The sequence below is a fragment of the Scomber scombrus genome, chromosome 2, assembly GCF_963691925.1.
Source record: "Scomber scombrus chromosome 2, fScoSco1.1, whole genome shotgun sequence".
Classification (NCBI taxonomy): domain Eukaryota; kingdom Metazoa; phylum Chordata; class Actinopteri; order Scombriformes; family Scombridae; genus Scomber; species Scomber scombrus.
The window spans coordinates 36,511,609-36,530,607 of NC_084971.1; the positions used below are offsets into that span (position 1 = coordinate 36,511,609).

The 18,999-nt window shown below is 42.2% G+C and overlaps 1 protein-coding gene across 1 annotated transcript; it reads right to left on the reverse strand.

The window, feature by feature from the left end:
• Positions 1-7,036: 7,036 nt before the first annotated feature.
• Positions 7,037-15,464, reverse strand: srd5a2a (steroid-5-alpha-reductase, alpha polypeptide 2a; the record flags this gene model as incomplete). The annotated part of the gene is given in 4 exon segments (XM_062439370.1): positions 7,037-8,087; positions 9,012-9,162; positions 10,301-10,402; positions 15,301-15,464. Coding segments are annotated over 4 exon segments (484 nt in total), but the record flags the coding sequence as incomplete, so codon positions are not given.
• Between the last annotated feature and the right edge of the window lie 3,535 nt (positions 15,465-18,999).

The following is an 18,999-nucleotide window of genomic DNA, read 5'->3' on the forward strand; positions in this document are numbered from 1 at the left end:
CAGGGTTTTTATATGTTTGTGGAACAGCTGCTTGTCAGTTTTGATTTATTTCATTCAATTAAACTTCAGTAAAACATCATCTGGACTTCAGTATGATTTTGTGGACGTGTCACAGATAAGAGCCTACGAAGTCTCTCAGCGGCCTTTTGGAAAAGTAGTCGCTACACAGTCAGTGTGAGACAGAGTCTTCAGTTTTCAGGCGGGGTTTAAAGGTGAAGACAGAGTCAGAAGTGTGAATGTTTGCTGGGAGAGAGTTGGTCAATGTGGGGTTTGATAGAGAGCCAATGAAGCTGCTGCAGGACTGATGTGTTCAATAAAAGGAGTTCTGGTGATGATACTGTAAGATTCAAAAGTTAATTTATACATTTGAGTTAATTTACCAGCAATATATTTACAATGTTTACACAGTTAAGTAGTTATTTATTTGTGCTTTATTATTTACATATTTACAGATTCAGATATTTACACCAGCATCTTTTGAAACAGTTAAAAGTCTCTTGAATCTGCTTCTGTTACATTTGCCTAGGTCTGGGTTGTTCCTGGCCTCTGATTGGTTGGGTTAGTCACCTGGGGGTCAGAGACAAGGAAATGCTGCTGTTGTTGTTCTCTGATGTTGTGAGCTTCAGTAAAGTTCTGCCTAAAAGTCGTCTCTCTCAATCCTGCTGTTTTCTCTCATGAAACGTGTCTAAATACCACCGATCCACCCCTCACGTTACAATACTGTCAAAGTAAAGAAGTGACCAGGGTTGAGTTCATCATTTTAATATGTGATTAACTGTGTTGTGCAATGTGTTCATTACTATATTCTGAAGGGAAATTTGTCTTGGACTCCAAGTGCTGAGACAAGCTGTCGCCATCGTTAAAAAGGTTTTTTTTAAGTGAAGTTGCACATTTGCACAACAAATACATAAATACAATTCTACCTGTTAAGAGGTTTATTGCTGCTTCCTCGTCTTGGTCCATGTTAAGTAAGTTCTGAGTGAATATGTGAGCACAGCTTTGATCCTACAGGTCTGTGTGTCCTGATGAATGTTAACTACATTAAATGTCTGCTGGTCATCAGGTTCTTAACCTGTGTGAAGATAAGCTAAAGGTTTGGACATGTTTAAGAGTTAGTTGATCATGTGTGTTTCCTTTAGTCCAGGGAGACGTGTGACCCTTGTGTCAGCTGATCTGCTCCTGGAGGTACCGAGGTCAAAGCGGAAGCTCAGAGGGGAACAAGCTTTTTCTGTTGCTGCTCCTAAATGATAGAACGAGCCTTTAAACATTAGACGAGCCTCCTCACTGTCCATTTATAAAACTCGTCTTAAAACCCATTTTTATTCCTCGGCTTTCAACCCTGCAGAGACTCTGCTCCTGTTTTAGTGTTTTATGTTCCTGTGTTGTTTTATCTATCTATGTACAGCACCTTGTTTCAGCTGTGGTTGTTTTAAAGTGCTTTATAAATAAAGTTGAGTTGAGTTGAGTGACTCTGGGTAATAAATATGTAAATGTATTTGTTTGTGGCTGTTTTCCGTTGGCTGTACTCGTAAAGGTTGACATGTTTGAATCACAGATGATTTCTTTGTTCCTTCAGAGACTTTAATAGTTTAGTTTGTTTTTAGCTTGTTGAGATGAGCTGATGTCACTTTGTGTGTCTGCTGTCTCTTTATTGTACAATAATAAGTGTTTAAGCTTCAACCCAGCAGTGTTTTGTGTTTTAGACAATTTCAACGACATTACAAGCAGCTGCGTTCTGGACCAGCTGGAGTTTATGAGGAGAGAGTTACAGTAGTCCAGATGAGATGTGATCAGAGTGTTTATAAGGATAGAGGTGCAGAGATGATGGAAGTAAGCAGACTGAGTTGAAGGATGAAGTTGTTTATGTAAATCAGCTGGTTGTAAATCACATTGCTCCTCAGAGATTATACAGATACTTTGAGCCTTGAACAGTCTTTTCAACGCTGATTGAAAGGCAGTTTTTCATTGTTGCTGTCTAGAAGTGCTGCTCATGTAGGAATGTTGAGTCTCTTTAAACCAAAGAGTTCAGACCTGCTCTGTGTGTAAAGAGCTTTGCTTTTCCTTCCTCTTTGAGGCCATGACAACAAAAACATGGATTTATTTTCCTTATTGACTTTAAATATGATGTTTTACAGACTTCTACCAAATAGTTGAGCATGTTTTCAAAACATTATAACATTCGTTCAAAATGTTTTTGTTTTATTTTAGAGACTGATTCTGTTCAATAAACCCTGTGAGAGGACAAGATGGGAACAATTAAACTCAACTACATAAACGTTTCCAGCAGGATCTTTGTTGGTTGTACAAACTGTCTGTATCTATAGCAACCATTCCCCAATCTGATGGTCTGTCTGTGCGTTACATACCTTGTACATGTGGTAAAAATTGACCTGAAAGTTAAATGGGTTCAATAGATTTAGTGTCTGACACAAAGGGACCTCTGAGCAGACCTACAAAGGGTTAACTAACTACAGTGATGTGAGACTCTGACGCTGACAGCTCTGCTATCATGAGGTTTATCTCAGTGTGACAGTCTCTCCTCCATTAATGCTTTCACTAACTTAAACTTCTCCTCTGTTCTCTCTAATCTCACCGGTGATCCTGTAGATGTCAAACACTCTTTTCAATGTTTTTATTTTCCTTTTTTCCAACAACAGAACAGGTTTGTGATACAGTCAGTAATAAAATACCAAAATACAAAAAGTTGCATATTGTCCATTTTTATAAAACAAACACATTGAAACAAAACTATTGAAAATCTAAAATTATATAATAAGCAAATAAATAAGAAACTAGAGGAGACTACAGACAAAGTGTTCATTAAAAGTAATATACACATTTAAAACATTGAATACCTGGTTAGATAGAACACAGCTGTCCATAACCGTCTATACTATGATTGGGTTTGAGTTATGGGAGAGAACCATAGACTGTATATAAGAAATGGACGTAACATCCGTGACGTCACCCATTGGTTTGTGGACTGCTACTCGGAGGCCAATAGTATCGGATCTGAGCAGCGCCATCTTGAACATTTCAGGTGCATGCTGGGAAAAATAAAAACAGGGATTATACTTATATGGGCATCAGGAGGAGCATGAGGCGCCCTCCTGAACCTGTGAACCAATCAACCTGTCAATCACCACGTAGCCACGCCCTAATGCATACCCTGCTTTATCGTCACATATAAAATCAGGGAGGCCAAAATGTCCCAAATGAACATCATACTGCATTGAAGAAGGCTTTAAACTAGCGATTGAGACCATAAACACATTTTGAAAACGTTTACTGAGGTTAGAAATCAAGTGAGAAGTTGGTGAATTCTCCATTGACTTGTATAGAGACGGAAGTCCTTTTGACACCAAAACGGTCGCCCCCTGGTGGCCTTTTGATAGAATGCAGTTTTAAGTTACTTCCTGGTTGGCCTTATTTCAGAGGACCGGAACTCCCCGCCTGGAGAGAACACAGTCTTTTCAACGCTGATTGAAAAGACTGTGATCCATTAAAAGGGGATTTTTTCGTTGTTGCTGCCACTAAGTGCTGCTCATGTAGGAATGTTGGGTCTCTTTAAAGAGTTCAGTCTAGACCTGCTCTGTGTGTAAAGAGCCTTGAGATGACTTTTGCTATGATTTGGTGCTATATAAATAAAGATTGATTGGTTGATTCTCCACTCTTTCTGTCGGGTCCAGCACCAGTCCGGTCTCAGCCTGTTACTACCACACTGCGCCTCTTGTCCGTTCTTGTATTTGACGTTTGTTTCAGTGTCTCAGTCTTTTCCTCCATGTTGTAACAGTCTCTGACACTCAACCCTTCCTGTTCATGGCTCATTTATCAGCAGCTCCTTTGTACTCCTACATGAGCTGGAACCTGAAAAAACTCATCGGAGTTTCCCAACTTACAGGCCAAACCTTTCCCCCCTTTCATTGCTTCATCATTCCCGGTATAAACTTCCTCCATCCACCCAAGTGTTCACAAACTCTGCAGTGAAGATGGACTCATGATTTTATATCTGTAACTGTGGAACATTTATTCCTATTGCAGCTTTTCCACAGTTCAGACTCTAATCTGCCCATTTTTCTTTAAGATGGTCACAGGACCACCTGCATTCTTCTACTAGATTAGGTCTAATATGGATAAGTCTACATTGGGTTCTGGTGCCTGCATGTGTAAGTGGTACCGTGACTCATGTACTAGACTCCCCTACTCCCTTTTCCACCAACCTTCCCCGAGGTTCCCGCCACTCCTCCTGCAAAGACTAAGCAGGTATTAAGACCCTGTAACTCTGAAACGTAGACTAGTTAGTAGAGCCGACATGATCCCTCTCAGCTCTAAAGTTGTTTCCTCCATTTTAACTATAAGAATATTAAAAGGTGTCGTTCTGAAAGCACCGCCACATATTGCTTTAACCTCCACAAGTACAGAGAAGGCTGCTATCTCAAACACCAGATGACTGTCCAGTGGCATCATTACAACATGTACTGAGGAACTGTGAATCCTGCCAAGCTGCTCTAATGGAATCCAAAAGACACAACTTAGCTGGAAATATAAATATTAGGTTTTCTTTAAGTTGGATTCAAACCAGTTTAGCACAGTGCCAGAACATCCATCCCCAGTAATGTGTTGTGGTCGACCGTGTGATGCAGCACTGAGATCCAGAAACACTGAAATTCTCCCGCTGTCTGTGTTTACATTGCTATTACATACATGCTACGGTGGTGTCGAAATCCTGACTGGAAGACATCAAAACTGTTGTTTGGTGCCAAGATGTTGTTCAGCTGCTTTTTCTCAAGTATTGATATTGATCAATAATTCATCAGAGTTTGTTCTTTAATGGCTTGATTACAGCAGTTTTTTAGGGTCTGAGGAATCTGACATCTGAGTGAAGATCTGAGGCAGAATATAAAGGCAGCAGATGTTTTATAATGTCTTCAAGATGTATATAACTGTTCCTGTGAAATTGTTTCATTCTACATTAATAGATTTTAGTTGGACACAGAACTGAGAGAAACAAGGCGGATCCTTTTTCTCTGACATCATGGTCAATATAATGTGACTCTTTTCAACTGTGTTTCTCAGTTCTATATTATGAATGTGTTGTCTCTCTTTGTAGGCGTCATAATGAACATGGAAATGAGTCTTTTGCCACTTTCGTTCAGCTTATCGTCACTCTCTTTTTTTCTATTCTGACCAGTGTGGAGATCTTTTCTTTCTTAGTAATGCAATGGTATCGATCACATTTATAATCTTAAAAACTGTAATCATCTACAAGCTCATTGACTGAGACCAAAGAGTGTGTGTGTGTGTGTGTGTGTGTGTGTGTGTGTGTGTGTGTGTGTGTGTGTGTGTGTGTGTGTGTGTGTGTGTGTGTGTGTGTGTGTGTGTGTGTGGAAGAGAAAGCTTGAATAAATATTTCACTGGTGTTGTCATTGATTAAAGGTTTCGTGAACATCGTGTAACCTTCCATGTTCTGATAGGTGACAGATCCTGGTGTTAAATGCCAACATTACGTTACCAGCGTATTGGCCAGTTGTGTTGAAATTGGGAGCAGCTGACTCTACAAGGAATGGATGCTTAATTTAATATATTTGCAGAACCGGTCGGATGTTGACTGTTTCTTAACAGACTCGACTTTGTTTTTCTATAACTCGATTATAACTCCTGGGAAGAGTCCTGAGTGCCATCAGCCTCGCAGCCTGGACCCAGCACACATCAAACACAGCTTTCTGTATTTAAGACACAAATAACTGGATGTTCTGAGCTTTTATCAGGATGGAGAAAGAGGATGATTCTGATTCTGTCACAGGGGAACGTCATAGCTGTGACAAGTGTGTCAAAACTAGTGGAGGTGAATTTTAAACAACTCAGTGTCGAATTTAACCCTTTGTAGGTCACACCAAGAAAGTGCTATTTCAAAGGCCATACACTAAAGCACAACCTGTATCTATAGCAACCATAGAACGACCTGTATCTATAGCAACCATAAACCAATCTGATGGTCTGTCTGTGCATTACATACCTCATACAAGTGCTTAAGATTGACCTAAAAGTTAAATGGGTTCAATAGATTTAGGTTTTGACACAAAGTGACCTCTAGCAAACAGTTGAGCAGACCTACGAAGGGTTAAAACTACCTCAGACCATATTTCTGTTTGCTAAGATGTGTGTATTTAACCAGATTTAGATTCTGTTGTACACCTGAGTTCTCACGTCTGCTATGTGCTGTTTCAACTTTAAAAACAAATAAGTGTTCACAAAGAAATGTAACAGGTTTGGTTTCTAGTGCCATGACATTGCACATATGCAGCCAATGTTAATTAGTAGCTGTAAGATAATTACTTTTTTACTTAACTTCGGTAACCTTTAAAATAAGAGACTGAGAACAGAAGTCGTCGAACAGCCAACTGGGACTTTATTGAAGATGCAGCAAACATAGCAGACACCAACAACGAACATCCAGGAACCAGTGAAGAACAGCCCCAACCTACGCCCCTTCATACCCTTTATACTACTGTTTGGCGTGTCGGCGTCATTTGTTGTTGTCGTGTGTGTCCGGTCAACCTGAACCAGCGTGTTCCAGCCAAGATTCGGTTTCCTTCCTGATCTCATTTGGGATATCGGTATGGTAAAAACAACTCCTTAAAAAGGCTTGTTACGACTTCCCCAACTGGTACAACTATTGACCTTTCGCCTCATCCGTAAAGATACCTCTATTGTGTGCGACACCAACCACCCCGTACACAGTCTGTTCACCCTCCTACCCTCTGGAAGGAGGTATAGGAGCCTTCTACCCTCTGGAAGGAGGTATAGGAGCCTCCTACCCTCTGGAAGGAGGTATAGGAGCCTTCTACCCTCTGGAAGGAGGTATAGGAGCCTCCGTGGCCGCACCGAAAGACTCAGAAACAGTTTCATACACCAGGCTGTCAGAAAGCTGAACTCTCTCCCCTCACTCCCTCCAGCCATATCCTCCAGGCTGTCAGAAAGCTGACCCCCCCCCCCTCCCACAGACTGAAATTGCTGCTATTAAATGACTGTTCTTTTTGCACTGTTTCTGTTAAATAATACATCTTACAAACTTTTTGCACTACCACAACTTAACTATACAGAAACTTATGCTGCTACTTCCTACATATACAAAAGTAGACTCCAAAATCTCATTTTATCTTACTGTCTATCTATTCTATTTTTTTATATTAGTAAATGTTGTGCACTTCAATGTTTACTCTGTAGTGTTAGGAAACATCTGTCTTATCTGTTGTGCCTGTGCACTTTATCTGTTCCACCATAGTGAGAAACGTCTTCTCCATTCCTTTGTAAGCCCTAACAAGAAATTGACAATAAAGCCGACTTTGACTTTTGACTTTGACATATCTGCCTCTACATAGCATGTTAAAAGGCTTCAGGTATAAAAGACTCAGATGTACCTCTAAGCAAGTGTGTTGCCTGTTGCTTCAGGAGATAGCAACATAACATGTTTATAGAAAGTAACAAATGGCTCATCAGCTGATTCCAGTTACTCAATTCCCTGGAATCTAAGTCAAGAAGCAGATGGCTTGTTGGTGAGTAAACTGCTTGTCCTGTAACTCATCCATAACCACATCCATAACCACATCCGATAGAGCAAACATTTGGGATGCTTAAGGAACCATTGGGTGTGTTTGGACACAGCCGGGGGCTCAGTTTATTCACAGTGTGGTGGGTCAGGACCAAATATGGACTCATTTTAATACACAGATGGATGGATAGATAGATAGATAGATAGATAGATAGATAGATAGATAGATAGATAGATAGATAGATAGATAGATAGATAGATAGATAGATAGATATGATCTGTTGGTGTAGTTATGGTTGGCCCCCATCTACCTGAACTCACATTATCTTTCCAGTCTTTTACTCTCTGGGTGTGGAGGTCTGGCACCATCAGTACAATCCTGAGAGTGGGTCATCTTTAGTAATGGCCTTAATTTAAGAAGAAAAATAAACCCCCCACCAAAAGTTTGTTACAGGCGCTCCCCAATCCTCACAGGATAAAGGGAATAATAGCTTTCCTGGAGCGAGGGTAGTCCTCAAACCTCTGCTGGTAGTCTCTGCAAGAACAGAAGGAAACACTGAGTTCATGGGAAGGTTACTGTCGCCTAAATCAACACATCAAGTACTAAACGTGTATGGAATCAGATTATAAAACTAATAATCAGATTACATAGTTACCTGTGGTGCTGCTAATAATCAGATTACATAGCTACCTGTGGTGCTGCTAATAATCAGATTACATAGCTACCTGTGGTGCTGCTAATAATCAGATTACATAGCTACCTGTGGTGCTGCTAATAATCAGATTACATAGCTACCTGTGGTGCTGCTAATAATCAGATTACATAGCTACCTGTGGTGCTGGTAATCAGATTACATAGCTACCTGTGGTGCTGGTAATAATCAGATTACATAGCTACCTGTGGTGCTGCTAATAATCAGATTACATAGCTACCTGTGGTGCTGGTAATAATCAATCAGATTACATAGCTACCTGTGGTGCTGGTAATAATCAATCAGATTACATAGCTCCCTGTGGTGCTGGTAATCAGATTACATAGCTACCTGTGGTGCTGGTAATCAGATTACATAGCTACCTGTGGTGCTGGTAATAATCAGATTAATAATCAGATTACATAGCTACCTGTGGTGCTGCTAATAATCAGATTACATAGCTACCTGTGGTGCTGCTAATAATCAGATTACATAGCTACCTGTGGTGCTGGTAATAATCAGATTAATAATCAGATTACATAGCTACCTGTGGTGCTGGTAATAATCAATCAGATTACATAGCTCCCTGTGGTGCTGGTAATCAGATTACATAGCTACCTGTGGTGCTGGTATTAATCAGATTACATAGCTACCTGTGGTGCTGGTAATAATCAGATTAATAATCAGATTACATAGCTACCTGTGGTGCTGGTAATAATCAGATTACATAGCCACCTGTGGTGCTGGTAATCAGATTACATAGCTACCTGTGGTGCTGGTAGGCTCTGGGCCCGATGGAGCAGACGGTGAAGAAAGCGAAGGCGAAGGCGGGTAAAGACCACACAGCTACAGCGTAACCGAACCACTCCACGATCTCTCCCAGGAAGTTTGCACCGGACACAAACTCAAACATTCCCCCTGAGAAATAAAACAGCACCAAGAATGAAGATTGGAGGCTGCTGCTGACGGTCTCTCATAGATACTGTAGAGAGATCAGTCGGGTTTTACAACATCAGAAACAGAATTAACAGAAAACCGTCGACCTTGTTGACCAATAGAAGTAAACCAGACTATAATGGCGCTTTTTCACTATACAGTTCTAGCTCTTCTCGGCTCGACTCGGCTCGGTTTGGTACCAGGAACCTTTTCCATTACTATAGTTCCTCCTCAACGTGAAAAAAGTAGCAGGTACCAGGTACTATCCCTGATGGAGCAGCAGGTACCAGGTACTATCCCTGATGGAGACGCAGCAGGTACCAGGTACTATCCCTGATGGAGGAGCAGCAGGTACCAGGTACTATTCCTGATGGAGCAGCAGCAGGTACCAGGTACTATCCCTGATGGAGGAGCAGGTACCAGGTACTATCCCTGATGGAGCAGCAGGTACCAGGTACTACCCCTGATGGAGCAGCAGGTACCAGGTACTATCCCTGATGGAGGAGCAGGTACCAGGTACTATCCCTGATGGAGACGCAGCAGGTACCAGGTACTATCCCTGATGGAGGAGCAGCAGGTACCAGGTACTATCCCTGATGGAGCAGCAGGTACCAGGTACTATCCCTGATGGAGCAGCAGGTACCAGGTACTATCCCTGATGGAGCAGCAGCAGGTACCAGGTACTATCCCTGATGGAGGAGCAGGTACCAGGTACTATCCCTGATGGAGGAGCAGCAGGTACCAGGTACTATCTCTGATGGAGGAGCAGGTACCAGGTACTATCCCTGATGGAGGAGCAGGTACCAGGTACTATCCCTGATGGAGGAGCAGGTACCAGGTACTATCCCTGATGGAGCAGCAGGTACCAGGTACTATCCCTGATGGAGGAGCAGCAGGTACCAGGTACTATCCCTGATGGAGCAGCAGGTACCAGGTACTATCCCTGATGGAGCAGCAAGTACCAGGTACTATCCCTGATGGAGCAGCAAGTACCAGGTACTATCCCTGATGGAGACGCAAAGAAAACCGAGTCGAGTCGAGCTAGAACTGTTTAGTGGAAAAGCTCAATTAGTTCTTATGAATGACAACGAGCTCTGCTGTGTTGATCAGGGTCTGGTACCGTAGGGGATCCTGTAGACGATCTCTCCAGGTTTCCTCAGGTTGCGCAGGATGTGGTCACTGTGGATGTTGATGGTCAAACCAGCCACGAAGAGAAGAAAACCTAAACACACACACACACACACACACACACACACACACACACACACAGGCATCTGTCAGTAAACAATCTGACAATTATCCAGATATAAAAGGATCTTCTGATCTGAGAAGATCCGATTGACTCAGTGAACATCATACAGCTTCACACAGACCAGGACAGCTGGTGAATCCAACACTAAATACTTTTCCTGTCGTCTTTGCCTCGCTTTCATTCAGCTGCCTCTTCAGGGTTTACAGCAGCAGCAGCACCACCAGGATTTATATTCTAGTATTAATTTCCTTAACGTCATGCCCATATCACCCCCATCCTCTCCCAACTGCACTGGCTACCGGTACCGTCACGCATAAATTACAAAAATCCTACTTCTCACCTTCAAAGCCCTCCATAACCTGGCTCCAACATATCTCTGCGAACTCCTGTCACCCTACTCTCCCCCCCTCGGTCCCTCAGATCCTCCAACCTGCTCACAGTCCCACGCACCAAACTGTCCACCTCGGGAGGAACGGTCCTTCAGCGCCACAATCCCTCTGTGACTGCCCCTCCGTCTCCATTTTCAAGTCCCAGTTAAAAACCTTTCTCTTCAATGAACACTTCTCTTCCTCTTCTTCTGCTCAGTCTTGACATTAATATCTTTTGTAAAGCGTCCTTGGGTTTGTGAAAGGCACTATATAAATCAGACCTATTATATTATTATTATTATTAGTAAATTGAATATGTTTGGATTTTGGATAACCCTAACCAGAGCACTTGGGTAGTCCAGTGATAGGCAGCGTCCCTGGTTGGATTCTGGCCAGAAACCTTTGCTGCAGATCATCCTCTGCAGTTCATTTACCAAAAATACATTTCAGTTTTTGCTGAAATGTGTCTGTGTGTCTGAGATATTTCCTCCTCAAGTTATTTTATGAGCCTCTAACCAATCAGAGAGGCCCAAAGTCGATTGGAACCTCAACACGTCGAGATGTTTTCCAACAATCCAGATGAATTTTGTTTTTAATCTTTAACCTCAAGCACCTTCCAAACACAGTGTGATGTGGAACCATGAAGGAAACATGCTGTAGAAACCAACAATATTTACTGAGGCACAGATTCTGGATTGCTATCTGTTTCAACCTGCACTAACACTCACACACCACAGCGTTAACACACACACATAAAAACCTTTAGGAAACTTTAAAACGGTCCCATGTTGAGTTCTGTGGGTGAAGAATTCAGTGTACAATTCGACACAGCTGGTGTTACTGAAGCAGAAACCCTGAAGGAGACGTTTAAGATCACACATTTTAACACAGGATACATGTTGTCCTCGAGTCAAGGGAGGAAGGGAAGGAAGGATGGAAGGGAGGAAGATGGAAGGAAGGAAAGGAGGAAGGAAGGAAAGGAGGGAGGAAGAAGGAAGGAAAGTAGGGATGAAAGAAGGAAGGAAGGGAAGAAGGAAGGATGGAAGGGAGGAAGGAAGAAGGGAAGGAGGAAGGGAGGGAGGGAGGAAGGAAGGAAGGAAGGAAGGAAGGAAGGAAGGGAGGAAGGAGGGAGGGAGGAAGGAAGAAAGAAGGAAGGAAAGGAGGGAGGAATGAAGGAAAAGAGGAAGGGAGGAAGGAAGGAAAGAAGGACAGAGGAAAGAGAGAGGAAGTAAAGAAAGAGAAGGAGGTAGGAAGGAAGGAAGGAAGGAAGGAAGGAAGGAAGGAAGGAAGGAAGGAAGGAAGGAAGGAAGGAAGGAAGGAAGGAAGGAAGGAAGGAAGGAAGGAAGGAAGGAAAGAAGGAACAGTCAAAACAGATGGGGTCATTTTGACCCGGGAGGACGACACGAAGGTTAACGTAACATGTTTAAGATCATGACAGCTGTGTGATTTTATCTGCTTCCTGCCAAAGATTTAAGGATCAGTGGTTTCTTTGTGTTCATGTGGTTTAGTTTAAATTTAAAGGGTTAAAATGTGAAAATAAACGTATGAATAACTTTTTTTGTGGACCCAGCATCAAATTTCTGCTTTTAATCCATTTTGAGAGAATATATTAGAGGATTATGGCAAAAATGTCTTAAGTGGTGTAACCATAAAAACTTTAACTCTAAATGTATTTAAAATATAAAAGTTTTTAGTTTTTTAACCCGTAACTCAACTAAATGTCAACGTAAGCTGAGCAACCAGTTACACAGACACACCCACTGTGTCCTGATGAGCTCAGTATTCAACAGAAATCATGTTAAGTGTTTATGTAAAATGTAGAAAGGAGACGGAGGACTGACCACAGATGGACAACATCGGCTGTCTCTGATTGGTTAAAGGAAATATCTCTGCAGCGAAGCCACAAAACCCACAAACAAAAACACATATTTAAGATATTTTACGGTAATTTGCATTCTTCTAACAGTTCCTCCTTAACTCCCGAAAAATATCCAATGACCCGATGAAGTCTACAACGTCCTCCGAACAATAAATCACTCAGAGTAACACCAGAAAAATACATCAAAATACATCAAAATACATCAAAATACATCCCGAATACGTCGTTATATCAGTTCTACTTAAAGCCAGTAAAGATCCAACACTGACTGGAGTCATTTCCACCTTAATACATCACGATCACACCGGTTCTATGAAGAAAAGCCACACGTCAGATAAAGTATAAAGACTATTTAACATCCTAAACTTCTCACAACAAACTCAAATCACAGAAAGGGCAGAAAACCAAGTTAACATTTGGTTTTAAGGTGGTTCGTCCATCAGATAAGAACACTGCTGACATTTACCCTCCTGTTGTCCTCGAGTCAAGGAAGGAAGGGAGGAAGAAGGAAGGAAGGAATGTAGGAGGGAGGGAGGAAAGAAGGACAGAGGAAAGAAGGAAGGTAATGGGGAGGAAAGAAAGAGAGAAGGAGGGAGGGAGGAAAGATGGAAGGGAGGAAGGAAAGGAAGGGAATGAAGGATGGAGGAAAGAAGGACGGAAGGAAGGAAGGAGGGAGGGAGGGAGAAAGGAAAAGAGGAAGGAAGGAAAGAAGGACAGAGGAAAGACGTAAGGGAAGAAGGAAAGGAAGAAAGGAAAGGAAGGGGGAAAGAAGGAAGGAAGGAAGGAGGGAAGAAGGAAGGAAGGAGGGAAGAAGGAAGGAAAGGAGGAAGGAAGGGAGGAAGGAAGGATCGAAGAAGGAAGGATCGAAGGAAGGAAGGAAGAAGGAAGGAAAGGAGGAAGGAAGGAAGGAAAGGAGGGAGGAAGGAAGGGAGGAAGGAAACATGGAAGGGAGGAAGGAAAGGAGGGAATGAAGGATGGAAGGAAAGGAGGGAATGAAGGATGGAGGAAAGAAGGACGGAAGGAAGGAAGGAGGGAGAAAGGAAAAGAGGAAGGGAGGAAGGAAGGAAAGAAGGACAGAGGAAAGACGTAAGGGAGGAAGGAAAGGAAGAAAGGAAAGGAAGGAAGGGGGAAAGAAGGAACAGTCAAAACAGACGGGGTCAATTTGACCCGGGAGGACGACAGGAAGGATAATGTGACCTGAAACACAATCAGTCCTAAAACGAGATAAAAGGAAAAATAATCACATCTTCTTCCATCTTTCCTGTTTGTGTGAGGACGGTAAAGTATGTGAACCTTTGCTTTCAGTAACTGTGAGATCATCTTTCACAGTAATAAATGTTCTGGGAATTGTTTGTAAGCTGGAGGTTATTTTTGGAGCTGATTTTATTTCCTGTTCCTCCTCTCAGAACAGATGTTGGTGGAATTCTGTTTCTACAATACAATAAACTTTATTGTCCCGCTTAGGGAAATTTGTGTTGGGCTCAGCAACTGTTCCATAAATACCTTAACAACCACAAAGACAACAGACATCACCAGCCTTAACATCCCAACAACTATTACATAACCCTAACCCAGTCCTGCACATATCCCATAATATACACACACCAATGGGAAACACATGCTAAAAGATCACCATAATAAAAGCACTATAAAGTTATTGCACAATCTTCGGCCTTAAAGCGATGGTTCGGCTTAATTTCGACCTAGCGTCATATGCACCATGACGTCTATCTGACCACCCGCTCTGCTTTTTTTTTTTTCATTTTGTCGCAAACTGGTGGAGTTAGAGCTATCAGCCGAATTTAGTTTTCAGTTTTGCAGTAAGGTTGTAAAACCAGACAGACATCACATATCTAAGCTCTGTAGATGGAAGGAAAGATGGAAATAAGGAAGGAAGGAAGAAATGAAGGAAGAAAGGAAGGGAGAAAAGGAAAGAAGGAAGGGAGGAAGGATGGAAGGAAGAAAAGGAGGGAGGGAGGAAGGAAACAAGGATGGGAGGAAGGATGGAAGGAAGGAAAGAAGGAAGAAGGAAGGAAAGGAGGGAGGAAGGAAGGAAGGAGGGAAGGAAGGAAGGAAGGAAGGAAGAAAAGGAGGGAGGAAGGGAGGGTGGGAGGAAGGGAGGAAGGAAGGAAGGAGGGAAGGAAAGAAGGAAGGAAGGAAGGAAGGAAGGAAAGAAGGAAGGAGGGAGGAAGGAAAGAAGGAAGGAGGGAGGAATGAAAGAAGGAAGGAGGGAGGAATGAAAGAAGGAAAGAGGGAGGACAGCTATTCCAAAACGTTCTTCTTCTGTAACCAACAGGAACCAACACTAACCCGTCCACACACACACACACACACACACACATACACACACACACACACAGTAGTAGGAACTCTATAGAAACTGTGATGAGCAAACACAATGCAGCTTTCTCACAATGAACAACAGATCATTATTCTCATGAGCTGTGTGTCAGCCGGCCTTCACTCTGCTGGGAGACACGCTGTTCATTCTCCAACCAAGAAAACTCATATTTAACATTATGAAACATTATGAAACTTTATATAAACCTGTTTAAAGAGAGCAAATAAATCACTGCTGACAAAAGTTTCACACACACACACAGTCACACATCAGGACTCACCTGCAGCCAGCCGGGCGTCCGTCAGCCCGGCGTCTCCGAAGCGGGCGCAGTGCAGCAGGTGGTGACCCTGCAGGAAGCCGTTGATGGAGCAGAAGATGGCAGCGTAGAGGACGAAGAGCAGCGGGACGGGACGGCCTCTGGTCAGGAAGGCGTAGATGAAACTCCTGAAGAACACACACATCAGTCACATGGCCGCCTGTAAACATCGGTAACCACGGCAACAATCAAACTCTCTCTGTAAGAATGATATAAACATGAGTAATAATTAAACAATAAGCAGTAAGGATGGGCGTGATTAATCGATGATCAATAATTGATCGTTTGTTGTCGATCACATGACATTTTTATCAATCAAACGCTGGTTTCAAATAGAAGTTGTGTTGCGTAGTCTTGAAGCAATGCAATGAATTTCACTATGTGGCAGCAATGAGACACCTTACCAACGGGGGGCGATATTTGACAGCTACCTACCAGCTGCCGTAGATATCAAACGTAAACATGAAGAGGTCAAGGCGGAGTTTGGCGTGGGACCTCTTCAAACTAAAAATGACAGAGTTCATTGTAAGTCCTGCAGCTTGGCCAGGCTACCCAGGATAGCACCACAATGCCTCTGCATCCCGGCTCCTTCGGTCCCGTCAGAGCGTTTCAGCTGCTGGACTGACGCTCACTGATCCCTGAGCATGCTAACATGCTAACATGCTAACATGCTAATCAACAAGAATCAGTAGGCTGGAGTTACTTTACTTTGTTAGCAGTGGACAGTCACCACTGCAGCCTTTAGTGAGTCACTCTTGTTGTTTTACGAGGCTCTAGTTAAATAAGCAGAACGGTGAAGTAACACTATCTCTGTCACTCACTCTCCCTCTTTCTCTCTCGGCCTTTAACGTTATACTTTAGCAAAAACTGTCAGTCCGGAGTAATATTCTGTTTTTTGATTAAGTTGTTATTAGATTTGATTGTTTTTTTGGAAGTGTTTCTAAAAGAGGCTCAATCGTGTTTAACAGCGCTGTATTGATTGATATGTGAAGAGCTTTGGCTCGGAGCTTCGGGCTCAGCTGCTTTTACAAGCGGCCCGTATCACGGCATTTTTAAGATAAAAAATAATGATTAATCGATAATTGATCGTTAATTTTCCCGAAGATCGATCAAGAAAATGTATTCAAATGCCGATCTCTAATAAGCAGCGGTGATAGTAAAAATGATTTGAGCATTTTGAGAATGAAGCTTATTGATTGATGTGTTTCTCTCGTCTGAACACTAAACCTGCAGCTGTTTGTTGTTTGTTGTTGAACAGTCTGCAGCACCTGAACTCAAGCGTCTCTGCTGTACATTCTTTTCCTCTGAACTGCAGATCTCCTCTCTGATCTGACGGATATCTGAACATCAGACTCATGTTGCTGTTTCAGTGTGGAGCTCTGCAGGAGCGCTTGATTTGGCTGGAACTGTGGTAAATGGTAAATGGACTGTACTTATATAGCGCCTTTCTAGTCTTTTCGACCACTCAAAGCGCTTTACACTACAACTCATTCACCTCATTCACACACATTCATACACTGATAGCAGGAGCTACCACGCAGGGTGCCAACCTGCACATCAGGAGGAAGTTAACCATTCACTCGCATTCATACACCGTTGGCATAGCAACGGGAGCAATTAGGGGTTAAGTGTCTTGCCCAAGGACACATTGACATGTAGACTGGAGGAGCCGGGAATCGAACCGCCAATCTTCCAATTGGAGGACGACCGCTCTCCTGACTCTCTCCACCAACCGGGTGGAGAGATAAGAGATAAGCTTCCTGAATTTGCATCCAAGTTGCTGTTAAAATACACAATGATGCTTCAGAGCGAGCGAGTACGAGTCTTTATCTGGACTCCAATGATCAGAAAAACCTCTGAACCAACACAAGAAAGAAAATATTAAAACGCTTTCAATAAAAGATTGATAAAAGTTACATAAAATATAACGACAGACACAAAGGTGAAGTCTTTGTTCACTACCTGCATCAGACGCTGTTCCTACACACTGACATGTATATTCACCATGTATAATGTTAGCTTTTAGTTTATCTTTGTTTTTCCTCAAATCAATGATCATTTCTTTAGTTTCTGACACATTAAAGTCAAGAAGATTAACATCACAGCACTTGACAAAGGCAGGTAAGACCCTAACCCTGTCTCAGGTGAGCTTTACATCTTCCACAGCTTCCTAACGCAGATCTAGTTTCCCTTCAACTAAAGAGACAAATTTATCTTTTAAAAAGTTCTCAAAGTCCGACCGCTCTGGATTCATTTAGCTCTCTGCGATATTTGTGATTTTAGGAGATGAAGTAGAGCAGATGTTTTCCATACAGCACATCTCATAAAACATGGCACACATGAAGACCTCACTGAGTTGGTTGGCACAGTAACACAACCTGCTACAGATGATTACTCACATCTAATGTTTACCAGCCTTCATAGAGCTGGCACACACACGTCACCTTCATTAAGTTACACAAGCTTTGTTTGTTTACAAATCCACCCAGAATGTGATGTAATACTAGGGCTGGGCAATTAATCGAAAAATAATGGAAACCAACATTTAGAAACTCTAATCGACTTAATCTTGCTCATGTCAATTAATCGTGGTGTTCACTGTTGCCATGACAGCATCCTGTTGTCCTCAAGTCAAGGAAGGAAGGGAGGAAGGATGGAAGGGAGGAAGAAGGAAGGAAATGAGGTAGGAGGGAGGGAGGAAAGAAGGAAGGAAGGAAGGAAGGAAAGAAGGAAGGGAGGAAGGTAGGAAAGGAAGGAGGAAGGAAAGAAGGAGGGAGGGAGGAAGGAAGGAAGAAAAGGGGGTGGAGGAAGGAAAGAAAGAGAGAAGGAGGGAGGAAGGACAGACGGAAGGAAGGAAGGGAGGAAAGAAGGAAAAGTCAAAACAGACGGGGTCCATTCTTTAAGGAATATGAAAACTTGTCTCCAGTGATCATTTGAACCCAAACCATGATCTTTACATAGTTCTAATCAAGTAAAGTAGACATTAACCACAGCGTCTCACCTTAAAACATCATTATTTTCCCTCCCTAAAGATCCTCATGTGTGAGGGCAGCAGTGTAAAATACTAAACTAAAGAAACTGTGAAAATACATCATTGTTCATCAAGGGAGGAGATAATCGTTCATTAATCGTAATCCAGGTTAAAAGTTCAATTAATCGTGATTTAGATTTTTGCCATAATCGCCCAGCAGCCCTAGTGTGTGTGTGTGAAACTTTTGTCAGCAGTTATGGAGGGTTAAACAGGTTTATATAATGTACTTTTACTGTAATACTGCATACTACATCACTATAATACTGCAGTACTTTTACTGTAATACTGCATACTACATCACTATAATACTGCAGTACTTTTACTGTAATACTGCATACTACATCACTCATAATACTGCAGTACTTTACTGTAATACTGCATACTACATCACTATAATACTGCAGTACTTTTACTGTATTACTGCATACTACATCACTCATAATACTGCAGTACTTTTACTGTAATACTACATACTACATCTCTCATAATACTGCAGTACTTTTACTGTAATACTGCATACTACATCACTATAATACTGCAGTACTTTTACTGTAATACTACATACTACATCTCTCATAATACTGCAGTACTTTTACTGTAATACTACATACTACATCACTATAATACTGCAG